A 19,314-nucleotide genomic window follows, 5' to 3' on the forward strand; every position below is an offset into this window, starting at 1 on the left:
CGTGAGGTGCGGTTTCCCTTGCTCCCTTGTCCTTACTGTGAATAGCAGATTTTTCTTTGTTTATTAGCTCCTTTTCTTTTGTATATTTGCTCGCCTGTCTTTGCAGACCTCCAATAAATGAGTATGGCCCTATGCTTTCTGGTTCTGCAGTTCCTCTACCATCTGCCTGAATTCAGTGGGAACCTGCCTGGCCTCGGCCACCAGCCTTACAAACAGCTATGACTTCTGCTTATCGATGATGGCTTTAACCTCCATCTAGTCTTCATTCCTAAATAAGGCTTACTAAGACACCTAGTCATAGAATTACCCCACTTCCTAATAGCATTCCATCCACTGCAGGCTTTGTTTTCTTGAACCCTTCTCAAAATCACAGAACATTAAGTCCAAATCTCATGCGTACTCCATGATTCCCATGAATGCATTCCTCCTTGCTACAAGCTACAAGACATAATAAACCCAACTTGATCAAAGTTAGGTGTGTTCCTGGTGGGCTTACTGAAGCTCATATATAGTCAGTCCCTTGGTGCTGCACAGGTGTGCTGTGTAAGGGAGGGGCTCCTTATGACAACCCTGTAAGACTGTTACCCTCAAAAGATAGAGAAATGGAGGTTGTGGAGCAGCTGCGTTAGGCTTGCTTCTGGTTTAGGACTGCAAGCACTTTGCCTGATTAGTGCCTGAGCAGTGGCTACGCCATGTGTGTGTGGCCATATAAGGCTATGGGTGTTTGCACTCAGGGGGATTGCAGATGGCGGATTGCCTGCCCGCCACTGTAGGGGCCATTTTGCTATTTCTTTGTCTGAGAAGCACTTTCCCCCTGCCTGTGTGCTTCTCTACCCTTGCAACACTTTATTAAACGGAATAGCCCAACGTTTTCTGGCTTCGCAGTTCATCTACCATCTGCCTGAATCCAATGTGGACCTGCCTGGCCTTGGCCACCAGCATTATAGAGGTTCACAGAGATGAAATAATTTGCCAAAGCTCATACCTCCAGGAGGGCCAGCGAGCACATGCCAGAACTCATCCAGGGGCACTTTTCCTCCCCCACTGGGTGCCCCCCACCTCATTCCCCTATCTCAAGCCAGTAGCCACGGCCACCATCACAGCCACCTGGCCCGTGCAGGTTTGCATTAGATTCGGACAGATGGTAATGAAACAATGGAGCCAAGAACTGGTGGGCCATCTTCTTTAATCCTAGCTTGCACCAGGCGGGCAAGAAATACACACAGTGGGAAAACACTTTCCATTCAGGGCTCCCAAAGTCACTAACTTATCCGAGTTTTCCTAGAATCAAACGTTTCTAGCTCACCAGTTTCATTCGTCTCTGTTCCCCATCCCCTTCTCTCCGCACAAACTGGCTTCTCCCTCAGCACTCCACCATCTTGGCGGCTTCTCCTGGCCTCCTCCACGTGGCCTTTCTCTGCTCTCCTCTCTAATGCTAATCTCAGGAACCGAGAGAGAGCAAGCTCCTGGTCTGCCCCACTTTATAGTGTATAGTGTAGAAATCCAAACCTTTAATCCAATATACAAACAATGAAGTCTCTGATACAAAGTCACTTATCTGAGGCATAATGGGATTCCTCAAGAGACTGCACCACCCCTCCATGCAACAGTCAAGGGTGGCAAAGGCTTAGTCTTAAAACTAAGCCTTAGGCCAGGGGTCGGGAACCTTTTTGGCTGAGAGAGCCATGAACGCCACATATTTTAAAATGTAATTCTGTGAGAGCCATACAACGACCCGTGTACCTTACGCATTATCCAATAAAAATTTGGTGTTGTCCCGGAGGACAGCTGTGATTGGCTCCAACCACCCACAACCATGAACATGAGCAGTAGGAAATGAATGGATTGCAATACATGAGAATGTTTTATATTTTTAACATTATTATTTTTATTAAAGATTTGCATGTGAGCCAGATGCAGCCATCAAAAGAGCCACATCTGGCTCGTGAGCCATAGGTTACGACCCCTTCCTTAGGCTATAAAGATCTGCCTGCTTACAGCCTGACCCCCACACCCAAACTCTCAATATAAGTGAGCAAACATATGTCATATTTATAAACTTATTTGACCAACACCCTCCTTTGCGTTTCTTCTTAGGGCCGTTGCCTGGCGGGCCCAAATGCAACAGAGAGGTGCAGGGCAAGCGTACTGCTTCTGCAAGGGGTGCCTCCTGTGCTTCTGCGAAAACCTACAGGGTGCCCAGACCTGCTCAGGTGCCAAAATGAGCAACTTTCTGCGCTGCCTAACCCAGGCCGCTAGGCTCCCAAACGGGGGCGAGCAGGGGAGAGTGATGTTGGGACGGACCAATCAAGGGGCCCGTGCGCCGCAGCGCCGGGCGGGACCGTGACTTGCTCGGCCCCTTGGCGGCTGAGGCAGCGCATTCAGCTGGGGCTGGTGCCCGCGGCCGCTGCTGTCCGCGTACGACTCGCTGTTGTGGGGCGCCGCCGACCCCCAGGGGCCGAGGCAGGGCTGCGCGGGAAGGCGTCGCCGTGGGCACTGGGGACGCAGCAGCGCGCTTCCCTTGCCTGGCGTTCAAGTAAGGGCTGTGTCTTCCCGCAGGTGCACAGGGTCGAATTCGCGGAGCTCGCTCTGCGCGTCCCGGGGTCCCCGCCTCCGGGAGCTCGGGCTGCTCGGAAGGCGCGGCGAGCGCAGGGCATCCCCGAGAGGAGACTGCCCTGGCCCCCGGGCTCCTAGTCTGGCTGGAAGACTAACCGTGGGGTGAGTCAAAAAAATAAAAAGTCCCTTTAAGGTCCGGAGCTGCTTTCTAAAAGCTTCCTTCCTGTCCGCTGTTAACAAGCAGCCGATGACAATAACAAACGGCGAACGATCGCGTTTGAGGGCAGCTTCACAGTTCCGCTTATGAAAACCGGGTGGCAGTGGACCAGACGAGAACAGTAGTGTGGTAACTGAGTCACCAAAATGGGTGACAACGTATTATAGAACTGTCCTAAAGGCAGTGTGAGCCCTAGAAAGTCCTACTCTTTAAAACGGGCGTTCGGCAGCCTCGGACTTACCGAGCACCCTGTTCCAGAGTAAAAGCTACTCTCTGTCTTTGAAAGTGCTTACTGCTTTCTGATCCCAGTTTGCTTGCTTGCGCCCCCAAAATTCCTCTGTTCCGCCAGTGGAAATCTAGCCTCTCGGAGAGCACCACAACTCATTGCCTCTCTCCTTTTTCTTCTTATGGAACTCAGCTCCCTACCCAAGCAATATGAAGATTTTCCTTGTAGAACCTGCCATTTGCCTCAGTGCGTTTGCCATGACTTTGATCTCCCCATTGACAACACAATACGTGTACAAGAGAATATGGGAAGAAACAGGCAACTCCAGTATTGCACCTGCGAGCAATATTTCTGAGTGTGAGAAAAACAAAAGCAGCGCGACTTTTGCACTCCAGGAGGTAAGACATTAAAATACCCCTAAAACATAAAAAAAAAAAAACAAAAACAAACAAACAAAAAAAAAAACAAAAAAAGGTAAAGTGTAATGGTGTTTCAAATGAAGTAGGACATGGCACTCATCACGCATTTTCTCTCACAGGTCACCATGAAATTCCTAAACCCCAAACCAAGTGCCTGTCTTAAGTTTTCTCATCTCGTTTGCAGTTTTCCTGAGATGCTTCATCTGCCTCTGCCACTTAAAATCCCAGTCTGTGACAATAGCTCTTATTCCTGTCAGAAAATTTCAGAGCAGTCTCATCTCCTCTGTGGTTCTCTCCTTCCTCCATCCCCCTCCCACCCCCAGGAAAGCCCTAGAGCTGAACCAAGACCAGCAGGAATGAGTTCTGTGGACAGGGCTGGGGTGAGACATGGTGTCTCTGCCTGTCGCTTCCTCTTCCTCCAACCACCCTTCCATGGCACATGCATGACCCACCCCTGAAGACTGTGGTGCCAGCGTCTGCCCTGGGGTGGGAGGTGGGCTAGCTCTGGTTGTTTATTTTTTGGTGATAAGTCAGCTTTGACTCCCATGGGTGGGGACACCTGGGTGGAGAGCACTCGTGTTCTGAGGACACTGAAGATATTCAGCCAGATATTACAGAAACTGTCCTTCTCCCCCCCCCCCCCCCTCAATCTTTTTTTATTTATTTAAAACGAGGTCCATCACCATCCTCCTGTCCCTTCAGGCATTTTTTCAGCAAAGTCTACCAATGTCCAAATTAGCATTCAGATTTGGCAGTTTCCCCCGACAATGCCTGAAAAATAGACCACATCAGTAAACTTGGAATTCTTCCTCTTGGGAATATTTTGTAATGGCAGAAGGGTGGTGCTGCCTCCCCAGTCGAAGGAACAAGAAAAGTTTACAGGAATTCAAGTCACCTGCCTCCTGACTTTAACACTGTCTCTCGGGAGAAGATAATTCAGGTGTGACTGGAATGGGACCTGAGCCCTGGAGGAAGTGGTAAAGCACCCCGGAAGGATGGTTCTAGTACTCCCCAAAGTGTTCCCCCAGATGTGAGGTGTTGCTAGGGTGAGGCCTGGCTGTTCGGCACAGCTCCTGCTGTTGATTCATTTCCTCATTTCCACGGGAGAGATTTTCTTGGAACTGATCATTTCTGGGCAGCTATGCCAACAGCAAGGTTCTAGCCTAGAGTGAGGTCATAAAAATAGAAGGACCAAGGCCTCACCTCATGGTTTGTCTCCCTTCAGGAATGTTTCTTATGAGCTGTATGTCATTCCCAGGGAGTAAGCAGGTGCAGTAGGCTCACCAGACTTGGGAGCAGTGGAGGCAAGAAGGAGAGGCCTGAAACAATGCAAAAGTTACCTGCCCTTCCCCTGTTGGAGTGAGTTGAGACAGGCCTTGGTCCAGCCATGTCAGTGGCCTCCATGACTGTGAAGGTGGAGAGTATTGGCTCCACCTCTGCCCTCATGCTCTCACCCAGCTGCCAAGAGCCCCCTGCTGCCTGCAGCAGTGGCCTCATTTTGAAGATTTGCCATATTTTTAAATTAAGTGTCTATTGTTTCACTTATTGCTTTTCAGTTGGATTAATATTCAAGAGAATATATGCCCTAGATCTCTTCACTTATAGTTGGTGCCTGTTGGGCAGGTAAAATATATTATGCTCACTTTGTTAAAGACGGTGCTGCCTACGTGGAGGCCGTTGCCCAGGTGATATTAATGTGTGTCTGGCGCTGCCTACATGGAGGCCGTTGTCCAGGTGATATTAATGTGTGTCTCTGTGGGCTGTGGGCAGGCAGGATCCTTGTAGCCCGGGGCTTGGTTTTAAGACTAAGCCTTTCCCACCCTTTTTTGATGTGGGGTGGTGCAGTCCCATCATGCCCCAGATAAGTAACTTTGTATTAGAGACTTCCCTATTTTGTATATTGGATTAAAGGTTTGGATTTCTACACTATAAAATGGGGGCAGAGCAGGAGCTTGCTCTCTCTCAGTTCCTGAGATTAGCATTAGAGATGAGAGCAGAGAGAGGCCACATGGAGGAGACCAGGAGAAGCAGCCAAAATGGCGGAGTGTTGAGTGAGAAGCCAGTTAGAGCAGAGTTTGTGCAGGGAGAAGGAAGGAGATGGGGAACAGAGGTGAATAAGTATGGTGAGCTAGAAACGTTTGATTCTAGGAAACTCGGATAAGTCAGTAGCTTTGTGAGCACTGAATGTGAGTGGGTTTTGGAGCCCAGTGTGTGTTTTTACTTGCCCGCCTGGTGCAAGCTAGGACTAAAGATAATGGCCCACCAGTTTTTGGCTCCATTGTTTCTTTACCGACTGTCCAAATCCAATGCGAACCTGCATGGGCCAGGCGGCTGCTGTGATAGTGGCCCTGGCTACTGGCTTTACAGCAGGGGTCCCCAAACTACGGCCCGCGGGCCACATGCGGCCCCCCTTAGGCCATTTATCCAGCCCCTGCCGCACTTCTGGAAAGGTACCTCTTTCACTGGTGGTCAGTGAGAGGAGCATAGTTCCCATTGAAATATTGGTCAGTTTGTTGATTTAAATTTACTTGTTCTTTATTTTAAATATTGTATTTGTTCCCGTTTTGTTTTTTTACTTTAAAATAAGATATGTGCAGTGTGCATAGGAATTTGTTCATAGTTTTTTTTATAGTCCGGCCCTCCAACGGTCTGAGGGACAGTGAACTGGTCCCCTGTATAAAAAGTTTGGGGACCCCTGCTTTACAGTGTCCTCAAGACAAAGGTGTTTTTTTCTGAGGTCGGGGAACTAGAAACCAGCCCCACTGCCCTCACAGCTGGGCCAGCCAGGGTAAGCCTCTCACCTTGTGTTCCTTGGGACAAAGGAGCACTTTTGCTTCTCTACCACCTTTAGCACTTCCTTCTAGCACCTTTTCTGGATACTGTTCCTGATCAGCTTCTCAGAGAATATTCTCTTCCTTTCAAACCCAAAAACAAATGTCACCGTTCCCTGAGCTCTGCTGGGTGGATTCTGGTCACTCGCTCACTTAAAGAAGTGTGGCGGTTTGTTGACTGTTTCTGTAACCCTAAAATAAGAGATGTCCTGGCATAGTGTCAGTCCCTGATTGAATGAATGACTTTTATCCAGCTCAGATTTTTCTTGCCACTCCCCCAAAAGGTCAGTTGTGTGGAAATAAAAAAAGTACATGATATGGTACAGTGTTGAACTTCTTACTGTTATAGCATATTTCTTTATCCTTCTTACATAATAAATACATATACATGTACTGTTTGTTCATGCATTGGAATAAAAAATATGAATCTCAAGGTATAGCTGTAAGAATAAAATGAGCTGTTTCATGTATATTTAACATTTAAAATCTGTATAGATGAAAATTTTATTTTTCAACTCATTTGGAATTGAGAGAATATAAAATACACTCGGCACATAAATATTGATTTACCCTATTTTTCAAGTCTTCCAGTTCTCTGAGCCTGTGACAATGAGGTACACCCGCACTCTTCTTTCTAGCAGTGAGATTAATCTCTAAAGGTTCTTTTAACAAAAGGGGAGCTGTAAGAAGGAAACTCTTGGCGAAGGGTAAAATGGTAGGAAATTCTAGGCGTTTGTTGACTGTTGTGGAGGAAGGAATTTTTAATCCCTTTACCACTCCCTCCTTCCCTGATTAAATAATTCATTTTGAAGTGTTCAGTTTTGGCCACTGAGGTCTATTCTCTTCATACTTTTTTTTTTTAATTGATTGATTTTAGAGAGGGGAAGGGGGGAGAGACAGAGAAAGAGAAGGAAACATCAACCTGTTGTTCCACTTATGTACGCATTCGTTGGTTGACTCTTGTATGTGCCCTGACTAGGGATTGTTCTGTCCAGTCTTGGATAGGAAATAACACTTATTTTTAACACTGATTCTTCCTATTTACCCTTCTATGTTATATAATTGTAATTCTCCAGGGGATAGAGCACTGGATGGATGGGGTTAATGGAATTCCTTTGGATTAAGTGATCAGTCATAGCAGGCCTTGTAAGGAGGAAGCATTTGAATTAAGGAAATGTGCTGTATGACAGTCAGGTGGAGGGAACAGCAAGTGCAGAAGCAAATGAGCATGGAATGTTTGAAGAGTGAGGAAGTGGAAGTGAAATCAGAGAAGTCATGATTTCAGGCCTGTTGGTCAAGTAAGTTTGTAAATATGATATATAGGTTTGCTCGCTTTGTTTGCATTGGGTGTGGGGCACAGGCTGTAAGCAGGCAAGGTCGTTATAGCCTAAGGCTTAGTTTTAAGACTAAGCTTTTCCCACTCTCCTGAGGAATCCCATTATGCCTCAGATAAGTGACTTTGTATCAGAGACTTCCTTATTTGTATATTGGATTAAAGATTTTGATTTCTATACTATAAAGTGGGACAGACTGGGAGCTGCTCTCTCTTGGTTCCTGAGATTAGCGTTAGAGAGAACAGAGAAAGACCACGTGGAGGAGAGGAGAGGCAGCCAAGATGGTGGAGTGCTGAGGGAAAAGCCAGTTTGTGTAGAGAGAAGGAGATGGGGAACAGAGGCGAATGAGGCTGGTGAGGTAGACACCTTTGATTCTAGGAAACTCGAATAAGTCAGTAGCTTTGTGAGCACTGAATGAGTGGGTTTTGGAGCCCACTGTGTGTATTACTTGCCCACTGGGTGCAAGCTAGGATTAAAGATAATGGCCCACCAGTTCTTGGCTCCATTGTTTCATTACTGTCTGTCCGAATCCAATGTGAACCTGCCAGGTGGGTGTGATGGTGGCCGTGGCTCCTGGCCTTACAAGGCCCACCATGTCACCACAAGGAGTGTCAGGAGCTGATGTGTGTTTGTAAAGATCATTCTGATTTCGGTGAAGATCATTCTAGCTGGCCAGATTTGAATCAGATCCATCTGACACTAGAGCTCCATCTTAATCATTATACCACAAAGTACAACCAGGGAGTGGTAATTGTCATGAGAGGAGGGTCAGAGAGAGGAGAGGTTACACCTGTTTGAGACTGCCAGGGAAATCCAATTTGGACTGTGCCCGAAGTTAGTATTTGGGGAGTGAGTGGGGGTTCAGCAAGGCTGAACCGTGTCTCAGCAGCCTTAGCCCCAGACTAAGGTGTGTCAGCTTTGTCCAGCAGCGGGGGAAGGGGGGAGACGCTGGGGCCTCCAGGTGGGTGAGAGGCATGCTGTGCTCTGCACAGGGAGAAGACTGGCTCTGTGTCCTGAACTGAACAAAGAGACCATGCAGGTGTCAGACTGTCCAGGTGAAAAGTAATGAGAGTTGTCACTCCGCTGGTAACCATGGGACTTTAAAGAAGCAAAAGGACCTGAGAAACATGAGTGGGCAGAGGAGATTGTGTTGGTGGGGCACAAGGGAAGGAGAGGCCAGAGCTAAAACCAAGTTTCGAGTGTTGAATGACGAGAACATTTCCTGGCCACATGCAATTGTTTGAATTACATGAATTGTAAAAATAGAAATAGGCTCACTATTTAAAAAACAACAACATTGTTTCAGTATTTTGGTAGTTTCGTGATTCATCATGTGTTTAGGTGTTTTCTAAATATTACATGAATAAACCTTTTTTAATGGCACTTAGTAATCCCCATTATAAAAATGGCACACACTCTTTATATACAGTTTGGAAAATACAGAGAAGTGACAAGCAGAAAAGGCTTTTAAATCACCCTGAATTCCTTCCATCAAATAGCTAGTATAACAGCGGTTCAGCTGCCAGTCTGTGTGTGTACGTGGCTGTTCTGGTCCTTGGGGAGCTGAGATTAGCTCACTCCTCAGCTCACCGCATGCTTCCGTTCTTAGTGCAAAGTGCCTGTTTGGGTTTTACCTTAATTTTTAGTAAATAAAGGACTGTATCTCACTTATCTGTTTGTGGAGACACATGTGAAAAGGACACCCAAGCTCTTCCTAAGTAGAGTAGAGCCAATCATATGCCATTCACACATGACATTCGTTCTCCCTTTAGAGTGGAGAGAGAGGCGTATATTGGGATGGGGTATTGCTCTAGTATTGGAACAGCAATCTGATCTCTCAGTGCTAACTGTTCATACAAGAAAGAAAAATCATTAGATGACCAGTCACCGAGACCTTGGTGGTCTGTGGATCCTTTGTGTGAGACAGAACCATAACTACACACATTTTTATTTTTATGAGTTGAAGTCCTCACCATAGAACTGCACACTAATGGTGCCATCACATTGGACGTTTGCTTCGTGAACTGGGTGAAGAGCTGAGCTATATACACCCACACACTAGATTCCCCATCCCTCACTTCTGACAATGTGTAGTATGCACCATACTGTTTTTATGTACATTGTTCAAACCTCTGTAAACACATTGTCTTCTTTTTATTTCTTTGCAGGAAGTTCAGAAGAAAGTGTCTCTTTTTAATCTACAAATGGATATAAGTGGGTTAATTCCTGGTCTAGTGTCCACGTTCATACTTCTGTCCCACAGTGATCATCATGGACGAAAATTCCCTTTAATTTTGACTTCTATCGGTGCCCTCATGACCAGCACCTGGCTCTGTTTGCTGTCCTATTTTGCCTTTCCATTCCAGCTTTTGGTTGCATCTACCTTCATTGGGGCCCTTTGTGGCAATTCTACCACATTTTTGGGTGCCTGTTTTGCCTACATAGTTGATCAATGTAAAGAAGAGAAACAAAGAACAATTCGAATAGCTATCATTGACTTCATACTTGGACTTGTTACTGGGTTAACAGGACTGTCTTCTGGCTATTTTATTAAAGAGCTAGGTTTTGTTTGGTCCTTTTTTATTATTACTGTGGCTCTTACTGTTAACTTGATTTATATTTTATTTTTTCTTGGTGATTCAATGGAGGAGTCTTTGTCTCAGAACGTTTCCATATCATGCAGTGAAAGCTTTAAAAATCTATTTTACCGAACTTACATGCTTTTTAAAAATACTTCCAGTGAGCAACGGTCTTTGCTCTGTTTGTTACTTTTCACAATGATCACTTATTTTTTCGTGATAATTGGCATTTCCCCCATTTTTATACTCTATGAATTGGATTCACCGCTCTGCTGGAATGAAGTTCTTATAGGTTATGGGTCAGCTTTAAGTAGTATCTCTTTTTTTAGTAGTTTCCTAGGAATATGGGTTTTTTCTTACTGTATGGACGATATATACATGGCCTTTGTTGGAATGTTTACCACCATGGTGGGAATGGCTATGACTGCTTTTGCCAAAACAACATTGATGATGTTTTTAGGTGAGTTAACAAATGTAGCCTTGGAACTGTGTATTTGGGGTCTATATAAAATGAATTTAGTCTGTTGGGTAAGAAACTTTAATATAAAATTCTCTGTTTAATGCATTTTAGTTCAATTAAAGGTAATTTGTTACAAGTTACTGTATTTTTCGCTCCATAAGATGCACCTGACCATATGACACACCTAGGGTTTTGAGAAAAATAAGAAAAAAAATATTCTGAACCAAATGGTGTGTTTAAATATTTAATAAAATACCATATTTTTTGCTCCATAAGATGCATGGGCATTTTCCCCTCCACTTTTGGGGGTAAAAATTGCATCTTATGGAGAGAAAAATAGAGTATTTTGCCAGAAGCTGAGCACTAATTTGCTTTAAAAAATATATATAATAACCACAGTTTTCTAAATTTGCATATTTTCAGAAAGATTGTTCTGCAGACATTCTTGGGAATCACTTCTTCCATATAGCTTTCACCAAATTGAGTACTTCTTAAACTGCTAAAAAAAAAAAAAAAAGGCAATTATATAAATTTGTATACTCTACAGATTTAGAAGAAAAATTCATACTTATTGAATATTTTTAAGAAAATAAAGATTTGCCTGACCTGTGATGGCGCAGTGGATAAAGTGTTGACCTGGAACACTGAGGTCACTGGTTCGAAACCCTGGGCTTGCCTGGTCAAAACACATATGGGAGTTGATGCTTCCTGCTCCTCCCCTTTCTTCCTCTCTCTCTCCCCTCTCTAAAGTGAATGAATAATAAAATCTAAAAAAAAAAAAATTAGCTTTTGATGAATCACTTTTTGGCAAATTGGAGTGCTTTCTTAATGACCTACCTCATAATGGTGTTTGTAGGGCTTGAGTGAAAGATGCATTCAAAAGGGCTAAGGGACCTGAAAATGAGGACCTTGGGAAAGGTCTAGGTTAGAGACAGTGTCAGCCTCCCGGTGCATTGCAGGAAGCAGGTGACCAAACAGAAAGGGCTTACTTTCCATTCCTGGCACGAGGTGTTCTTGGGCAGGTTAGTGAAATGCTCTGAGCCCTCATTCTTCATCAGGTAAAGGGGTATGGTAAGTTCATCTATGTGGAAGAATGTTGAAAACTAAAATCTGCAAATGTAATATATCAATATTACTATTTTATGATACTGTATTCCTAAAAATATTACTGACTATTAAGGGTCATAATAATATATGGCCAGATGCAGTTTGTGTCCATGAATTTACTCAGCCACAATTAACAAGCAAGGAGATAAAAAACCAATTTATTAATAAAATAAACATTGTAATAAAACTGTTATCACTAAAAATGCCAAGTCTGAAAAATCAAAAACAAAAAACAAACAGAAAAGTACTAATTGACAGTCTCAACTTGCTATGCAAGAAGTTCCTACAGTAATTGGGAGCTTCCCAGTTGGTCAGTAATTGGTCAGTCCCAATGGGCAGATCGAACCTAAGACTTCCATGAACTCTTGTTCTTAGCACTGGAATTAAAAACTTGAGAGGAAAACAAACAAACAAACAAACAAAAACTTGAGAGGAAACTAACCTTAAACTGACCTGTCAATAGTCTATCTTAATTCATTAAGTAGAATTGTACAATTCATTTGATATTTGATGCAATGACTTAGGATGCTTATAGAAATAAAGTATTTAAAGGGGAAGTGTTTTCCATTTAAGATTGACCATCAGTTTTCTGATTTCCATTTCTCTCACAGTCAGGCTGCCCTTCCTTTTCACTATTGTGCCACTCTCTGTTCTGCGGTCCATGATGTCAAAAGTGGTTCGTTCTACTGAACAAGGTGAGTTCAACTTGCGTAAGGAATATAATGAATCTGCAATCTATACCATCTCAAACGATGTGCGATCAATGTTTGCTTCTTCAGAGTATTCTGTAATAGCCTTTTTTCTGCACAGATTGCTTCTGAATTAAGTGGCAAGTTCTGTATTAGGAAAAGGCTTCTATTCATAGGGAGCCCTGCCCAGGGCCTCGTGCTTTAGAAGGTTTGCTCTGGCCAGGCTCTGCCCCAGGAGGAGAGAAGACCTCAGGACCAGGAGGCTATGGGAGCCCACAACACTTCTCCCCTTCTAGACTACACTGTGCGTACGTGGGTCCCAAGCTCTGGGTTCATGTCCAGTGATGCCTGCATGATCCTGTTCCTCAGAGCCTTTCTCCTGAAGGAGGACTGTGACCCCAGGTTGCTCACATTTAGGCCAAAGGGATAGCCAAGCAGTGACTCTTTATAGGAGTGACTCTCATAGTCTTCACTGGGGAAGACTGCATAATTCACTAAATTAAAAAATATATTTCTTGTTTTTTTCCTACTCTTAAGATGTAGCTGTATATTCAGCTGTTTATAGATTATGAGATAATAAGTGGAAAACCATTTAGGAATATAAAAGTTATTAAGGATGGTTTGTAGAAATGTGCTTGCTTCTTTGAATTATATAATGATTATGATACCAAAAGCACAACAATAAAAGAGAAAATAGATAAATTAGACTTTATTCAAACTAAAAACTTTTGTCCACCATTAAGAAAGTGAAAGGACAACCCAGAGCATGGGAGAATATATTTGCAAATCATATGTGTGATGAGGAACTTGTATTCAGAATATATAAGAATTCATAAAACTCAACAGCAAAAAAAAAAAAAGAATCTGGATGAAAAATGGGAAAGTATTTGAATAGGTATTTCTCTAAAGAAGATATACAAATAGACCCTGCCCAGATAACTCAGTTGTTTAGAACATTGTTTTGATACACAAAGGTTGTGAGTTCGATCCCCAGCCAGGGCACATACAGCAACAGATCGATGTTTCTGTCTGTCTGACTATCTCTCCTTTGCTCTCTCTCTAAAATCAATAACTAAATTTTTAAAAAGAAGATATACAAATGGCCAATAAGCATATGAAAAAATGATCAATATCGTAAGGCATCAGAGAAATGCAAATCAAAACCACTAGATGGCTAAAATGAAAAAGACAGTGTTGGTGAGGATGTAGAGAAATTAGAACCCTTATACATAGCTGGTGGGAGAGTGAAATGACACAACCATTTTGCAAAAACACATTGGTAGCTCTTCAGATAGTTAAATCGTTATCTTCTGACTCAGCAATTCCATTTCTAGGTATGTATCCCAGAGAAATGAAAACACATGTCTACACACAATTTTGTAAATAAATGTTCACAGCAGCATTATTTATAATAGCCAATAAGTAAAAACAGTGCAATGTCTATGAGCTGATGAATGAATAAACAAAATGTAGTATATCTGTCCAATGGCAATAAAAAGAATAAAGTACTGACACATGCTACAACATGGATGAACCTTGAAATCATACTACATGAAAGAAGTTGGTCACAAAAGGTCACATATTCTCAGCCTGACCTGTGGTGGCCCAGTGGATAAAGCGTCGACCTGGAAATGCTGAGGTCGCCAGTTCAAAACCCTGGGCTTGCCTGGTCAAGGCACATATGGGAGTTGATGCTTCCAGCTCCTCCCCCCTTCTCTCTCTCTGTCTCTCTCTCCTCTCTCTCAAAAAAAAAAAAAAAAAAGTCACATATTCTCATATAAGTATGATTCCATTTATATGAAATGTTTAGAAAAGGCAAATCAACAGAGATTAGATTAGTGCTTTCTAGAGGCTGGGAGAAAGGGAGTGATTGCCTATGGGTACAGTTTCTGTTTGGGGGTGATGGAAGTGTTCTAAAACTAGGTGGCAGTGGCCTGACCAGGCAGTGGTGCAATAGATGGAGCATCAAACTGGGATGCAGAGGACCCAGGTTCGAAACCTTAAGGTCACTGGCTTGAGCACAGGTTTACCAGCTTGAGCACAGGGTTGCTGGCTTGAGTGTGGGATCATAGACATGATCGTCGCTGGCTTGAGTCCAAGGTCGCTGGCTTGAGCAAGGGGCACTTGCTCTGCTCTAGCCCCCCGGTAAAGGCACATATGAGAAAGCAATCAATTAACAACTAAGGAACCACAACAAAGAATTGATGCTTCTCATCTCTCCCTTCCTGTCTGTCCCTATCTGTCCCTCTCTCTGTCCTATCTGTCCCTCTCTCTGTCTCTGTCATAAAAAAATAAATAAAATAAAATTAGGCGGTAGTGATGGATGCTCAACTCTGAACAAACTAAGAGCCACTGAACTGTACAGTTAAAAGGATGAGCTTTATGGCATGTAAATTATATCTCAAGCTGTTTGTGGGGGAAAAAACTACCTGCTTAAGTTAGAGCTAAAATAGACTTCTCAGGCTGCATTATTTATTTTTGTTTTTATTTTATGTCATTTATTTATAAAGGCTTTTAAAAAGCCATTTCATATTATTAAATGCAGTGACATTTAAAAATACTTAGTTTCCATTTCGGAATTTCCTATTCTGAATTGTAACTTTTAGCTTTATCCTACTGTCACTGGAATTACTATGTGTTGTTCTAGGCCACTGTATATAAGGGACTTGAGCATCCACAGGTGTTGGTATCTGTGAGGGTCCGTGGATACCAAGGGACAACTGTAGTTAAGTATTCAACTTTAGGAGAGATGTCAGCATCCTTAGCCCCCCTCCCCACATTCAAGGTCAACTGTATTGTGTTTTCAGCATCTCTCACATCAAGTCCAAGAACTCGACTTCAGTTTCTTAACCCCCAAAATGGGGTTCTGCCATTTCAGGGGTTTTGAGGGAATGGGTTTCACTCACCAAGCGGTGTGCCCACGTTTGTGCTTTTCAGTGAACAGCCTTCTCAATTCGTTTTTGTTTGTTGTTGTGTAACTTGCCTTTTCTTCCCTCACCTCCCGTACCCCGACCCCAAACAGGGACCCTGTTCGCTTGCATTGCTTTCTTAGAAACACTTGGTGGAGTCACTGCAGTTTCTACTTTTAATGGAATTTATTCAGCAACTGTTGCGTGGGTCCCAGGCTTCACCTTTCTGCTGTCTGCTGGTCTATTACTAATTCCAGTCACGAGTCTGTGGTATGTACTTATTTTTAATCATTTATCAAAGGATAGCTAGCTGAATTAAATGAATTTCCTCACCTCTCCAGTAAAATTGCATAGGCTTGTTGAAGTTTGGCCTCAGAAGGTACTTTTCTCAAGAAATTTAGGCATGAAGACATCTGTCAATAATTTTAGGGACGTAGGAAAAAAGAGGCAATGACATGACTGACCTGAATTAGAGTAAAGAAAGGGTGGGTCAGTAGAGACTCTGAGAAGTTGCCCCCTGTCTCTTTAAATATGAGCAATTGATTTAATTAGCATATAAAAATAGATAAAAATATATGTATACATATAGATTCAAGCTATGATTTCCTAGAGTGTACTATCCCCCCGATGGTCAGAGTCTACTACAAGAAGATGTACTTAAATCTGCATTCTCGGGTGAGTGACAAGAGCAGATAGCAAGCACTGAATATTAGGAATTCTCTTTTCCAGGGAGTTGTCTTATTTAGTGACTCCCTTTTTAATTATCAATATCCAAATAAACACAAAGTACAAAATGCTTTTGATGAATAGATAGATCAAAGGCATAAAAATAAGAGAAATATTTCTCCTTCTGCCTTTCAGTTACAAAAAGTGTAAGTTAATTGAGGACATGGGTGCTAAAATACCCAAGCAGATACAATTGGACACATTCTTTGGGGCCAAAACCTTGAGCTAAGAGCCCGTGCACCTGCCTCTGCTGGGTTTGGCCCATCCCACGCGCAGGGATAGCATGGCCATGAAGCCTCAGCAGAAGGTGGGGCAGTCTGCAGGCATCACTGTCTTCCCCTCAGCACTGTGGAAGTGGCTGTGGGAAGAGAACAGTCCTCTGTGCACAGGCTGTCGGCATTCTCCCAGGACTGTGAACTCCTTAGAGGGCTGGCCCACGCCTCATTCATAGTGGTCCTCAGCACATGTTGTCTCAGTTGAATTCTGATACCTCGGTCTGTGTAAGACACAGTGCAGTAGTAGTAACAGTTCCTCTGTATTTTTGATGAAAAGTGATTTTTTACTCAGCATCTTCTTAAAAAGGAGACTATTCACCTATTGAATTGGCAAAATTAAAAGTACTCTGCTAGTGAGCACATGATGAGACAGTCAATCTTATAATTGCTGGTAGTAATGTTTATTCAGCATTCTCAGTTTTGGAAAACAATTCATAAACATTTATCAAAAGCTTTTTCAAAAGTTCAGTGTTTTACCCAGTGATTCCTTTTAGAAACTTATCCTAAGGAAATGATCAGTAATTTTAAGATTTATATAAAAAAAGTTCATTATGGCTATTGTTTGTAATGACCAAAATGACCAATAGTGGTTACAGACGGTGTTTCCATATCATGAAAAATGACTTTAGTAAGAATTGCCTATGTGGGGAATAGAATAATGGGTACATTTAATTTCAGCCTTCATATACTTCTAAATATTCCATTATAAACATATATTACTTTTATAACTGGAAAAATTGTGCAGCTGGATAAAAGGCTGTTCAATATTTTTAAAATTAAAATTACATGCTATTTTAATGACTTCCAGATGGCTTCTTGTCAAGCTTCAGTTATAGCACTTGAATCTGAACTTCAGCCACAGCTTTATCCTTAACTATTTTTTTTGTGACTACACAGAGTAGACAGTGGGCCTAGTGGACATTTTAGGGATCTGGAAGAGAAAGAACTCATGTAGTTCTAAAATTCTTTTCAGAATGATGTGAATAATGAGCCTGTTGGATTCAGAATACCAGTATGTTCCTTCCGTGCATAATGTGCATAATTTATCAGAACCTATGACCAGGAAAGTGGAATGCAGACTGTTCATGTATGTGTTGTCTTGGTAACAATTTTAAAATATCCTGTTTGCTTGTGTAGTGTGGTCAAGTGCAGCAGCTGGGACAGGAGAAGCCACGTGCTTCTCATTCAGGAAGACTCCAGTGAAGACACTTCAGACCCATGAGGAAATGTGGATGTAAAGCAATGCACAAACCATGCACTCTGACCCGAGACTTAACCAGTGTTCCGGAGCAATCGAGGTTCCAGGGCCTTTTTCCTGGACAGAGCTCTGACTCAGCGCCTGTAGGACCGTGCACTCGAGCACTTTACAAATGGCATGTGACGTGTTCCAGCACAGTTTCCCCTCACGGACTTAGTTTCAGGAGGGATTAGGACACCTGATACGATCAAATACAATAACCTCCCTAGCATACTCCAATCTCTCACACTGAGACCAAAGAGAATGCTTTACCTCAGTTTCTTCATCTGTAAAATTGGTTTCTGACCTTTCTCCAGGATTTTGAAGGTCAGCTGTCAAAAATAAGGATGAATCATTCACCGATAGAAAAATAATAATAGAAGTTTCAAATATTTATAATGTTACCTCTACTGAGGTAATGCTTCCTTTTATACAGCCTGTCAAGGTGCTATTGATAGTAAAAACTTTTAATGCAAAATCCTTAAAACAGAAACACTTTAAAAATATATATTTTTGCTTTTCCTAAAATGTTTTCTCAGTGACAGGCATGGTAATATTTCTATATGTAACCAAGGGGTACTTGAGAAAAAACCAGATTGAAGGCACCATGTTCTTTCATCTTTTACCCACTTCCATTTGCCCTTCCTCCCTGGCGACATTGGAACTTCTGTCTCAGGCAGATGTTGCTTCCTTTATGGAGCCTTGACATTTCTCTCTGCTCCTCTCGCCCCTCGTCCCTGCAGAGCCCCATGGCTCCCGGTGTCCCTTCATACTTCCTGTGGCTTTGTCGCGTCTGTCTCCCCAACTGGACAAAGACAAGGAGCACCTTAAGGAGAGGGACGATCTGATTCTTCTTTATAACCTCAATAAATGTGTTGAACCAAATAAAAACTGTTATTTTTAGGCCTGACCTGTGGTGGCACAGTGGATAAAGCGTCGACCTGGAAATGCTGAGGTCGCCGGTTCGAAACCCTGGGCTTGCCTGGTCAAGGCACATATGGGAGTTGATGCTTCCAGCTCCTCCCCCCTCTCTCTCTCTGTCTCTCCTCTCTCTCTCTCCCTCTCTCTCTCTCTCTCTCTCTCTGTCTCTCCCTCTCCTCTCTAAAATGAATAAATAAAAATTTAAAAAAAAAACTTATTTTTACTTGTAAAAAGAAAGCTATATATTTAGTGCATCAGGAGCATAACCACTGACATACTATACTTGTTAAGCTGGCCTTGCAAATAAACTGAAAACTATGGTAGCTCATATGCTTTTTAAATGGGTTGATCAGATTTTCACATGTCCTTCAGTATCTCCCATTTTCTAAGTTACCATGTGTAATAATGCAAATGCCGTGAGGCACAAAGCTGGTTGTCTTGTTTGTAGCATTGCAATGGCCTTTTCCTGTAGGGAAATCATTGACTGCTTACTGTCAAACAGCACTCATCCTGTAAAATGCTGAGAATTCTTACTCCAAGACCATTTCAGGTTTGGGACCCTATGTAAGAACTGAGTGATGCTCACGTTTTTTTGTTTGTTTGTTTGTTTCCCTTCCTGTGCAGCGCTCTTCCCAAACCAAAAGAACAAGTACTTTCCTGTTTACAGTGTTTTCTGTATCGACTAATTTTATCATCGTAACAACCCTGTAACATCAAGCTTCATTTCCCTCACTTTACAGACAAGTAGGGTGAGTCCAAGAAAGACAGGACCTGACCACTAAGCAGCAGCACCGCACAGAGGTGGACTGGCTCTGCTGAGGCTCCTCA

At 42.9% G+C, this 19,314-nt stretch overlaps 1 protein-coding gene across 3 annotated transcripts; it reads left to right on the forward strand.

Moving 5' to 3' along the window:
• The first annotated feature begins 2,377 nt into the window (after positions 1-2,377).
• SLC46A3 (solute carrier family 46 member 3) lies at positions 2,378-19,056 on the forward strand. 3 transcript variants are annotated; one of them, XM_066258936.1, is made up of 6 exons: positions 2,378-2,718; positions 3,192-3,397; positions 9,752-10,622; positions 12,341-12,424; positions 15,441-15,597; positions 17,466-19,056. In XM_066258936.1, the coding sequence occupies exons 2-6, from the start codon at positions 3,209-3,211 to the stop codon at positions 17,548-17,550; spliced, it is 1,386 nt and encodes a 461-aa protein (XP_066115033.1). In that variant the 5' UTR covers positions 2,378-2,718; positions 3,192-3,208; the 3' UTR covers positions 17,551-19,056. The 3 variants fall into 3 exon arrangements, with proteins under 3 accessions (XP_066115033.1, XP_066115035.1, XP_066115034.1); XM_066258938.1 differs by having other exon boundaries at positions 3,228-3,397; XM_066258937.1 differs by having other exon boundaries at positions 2,378-2,536.
• The last annotated feature ends 258 nt before the right edge of the window (positions 19,057-19,314 follow it).

The sequence above is a fragment of the Saccopteryx bilineata genome, chromosome 2, assembly GCF_036850765.1.
Source record: "Saccopteryx bilineata isolate mSacBil1 chromosome 2, mSacBil1_pri_phased_curated, whole genome shotgun sequence".
In the NCBI taxonomy this organism is placed as follows: domain Eukaryota; kingdom Metazoa; phylum Chordata; class Mammalia; order Chiroptera; family Emballonuridae; genus Saccopteryx; species Saccopteryx bilineata.

What these genes read in the sequence shown, in the direction of transcription:
- SLC46A3 (XM_066258936.1), top strand. Translation starts at nt 3,209, where the DNA reads ATGAAGATTTTCCTTGTAGAACCTGCCATTTGCCTCAGTGCGTTTGCC. An exon ending in GGTTCGTTCTACTGAACAAG is followed by an intron (nt 12,425 to 15,440) that starts GTGAGTTCAACT and finishes GACCCCAAACAG; the next exon opens with GGACCCTGTTCGCTTGCATT. An exon ending in ATTCCAGTCACGAGTCTGTG is followed by an intron (nt 15,598 to 17,465) that starts GTATGTACTTAT and finishes TTGCTTGTGTAG; the next exon opens with TGTGGTCAAGTGCAGCAGCT.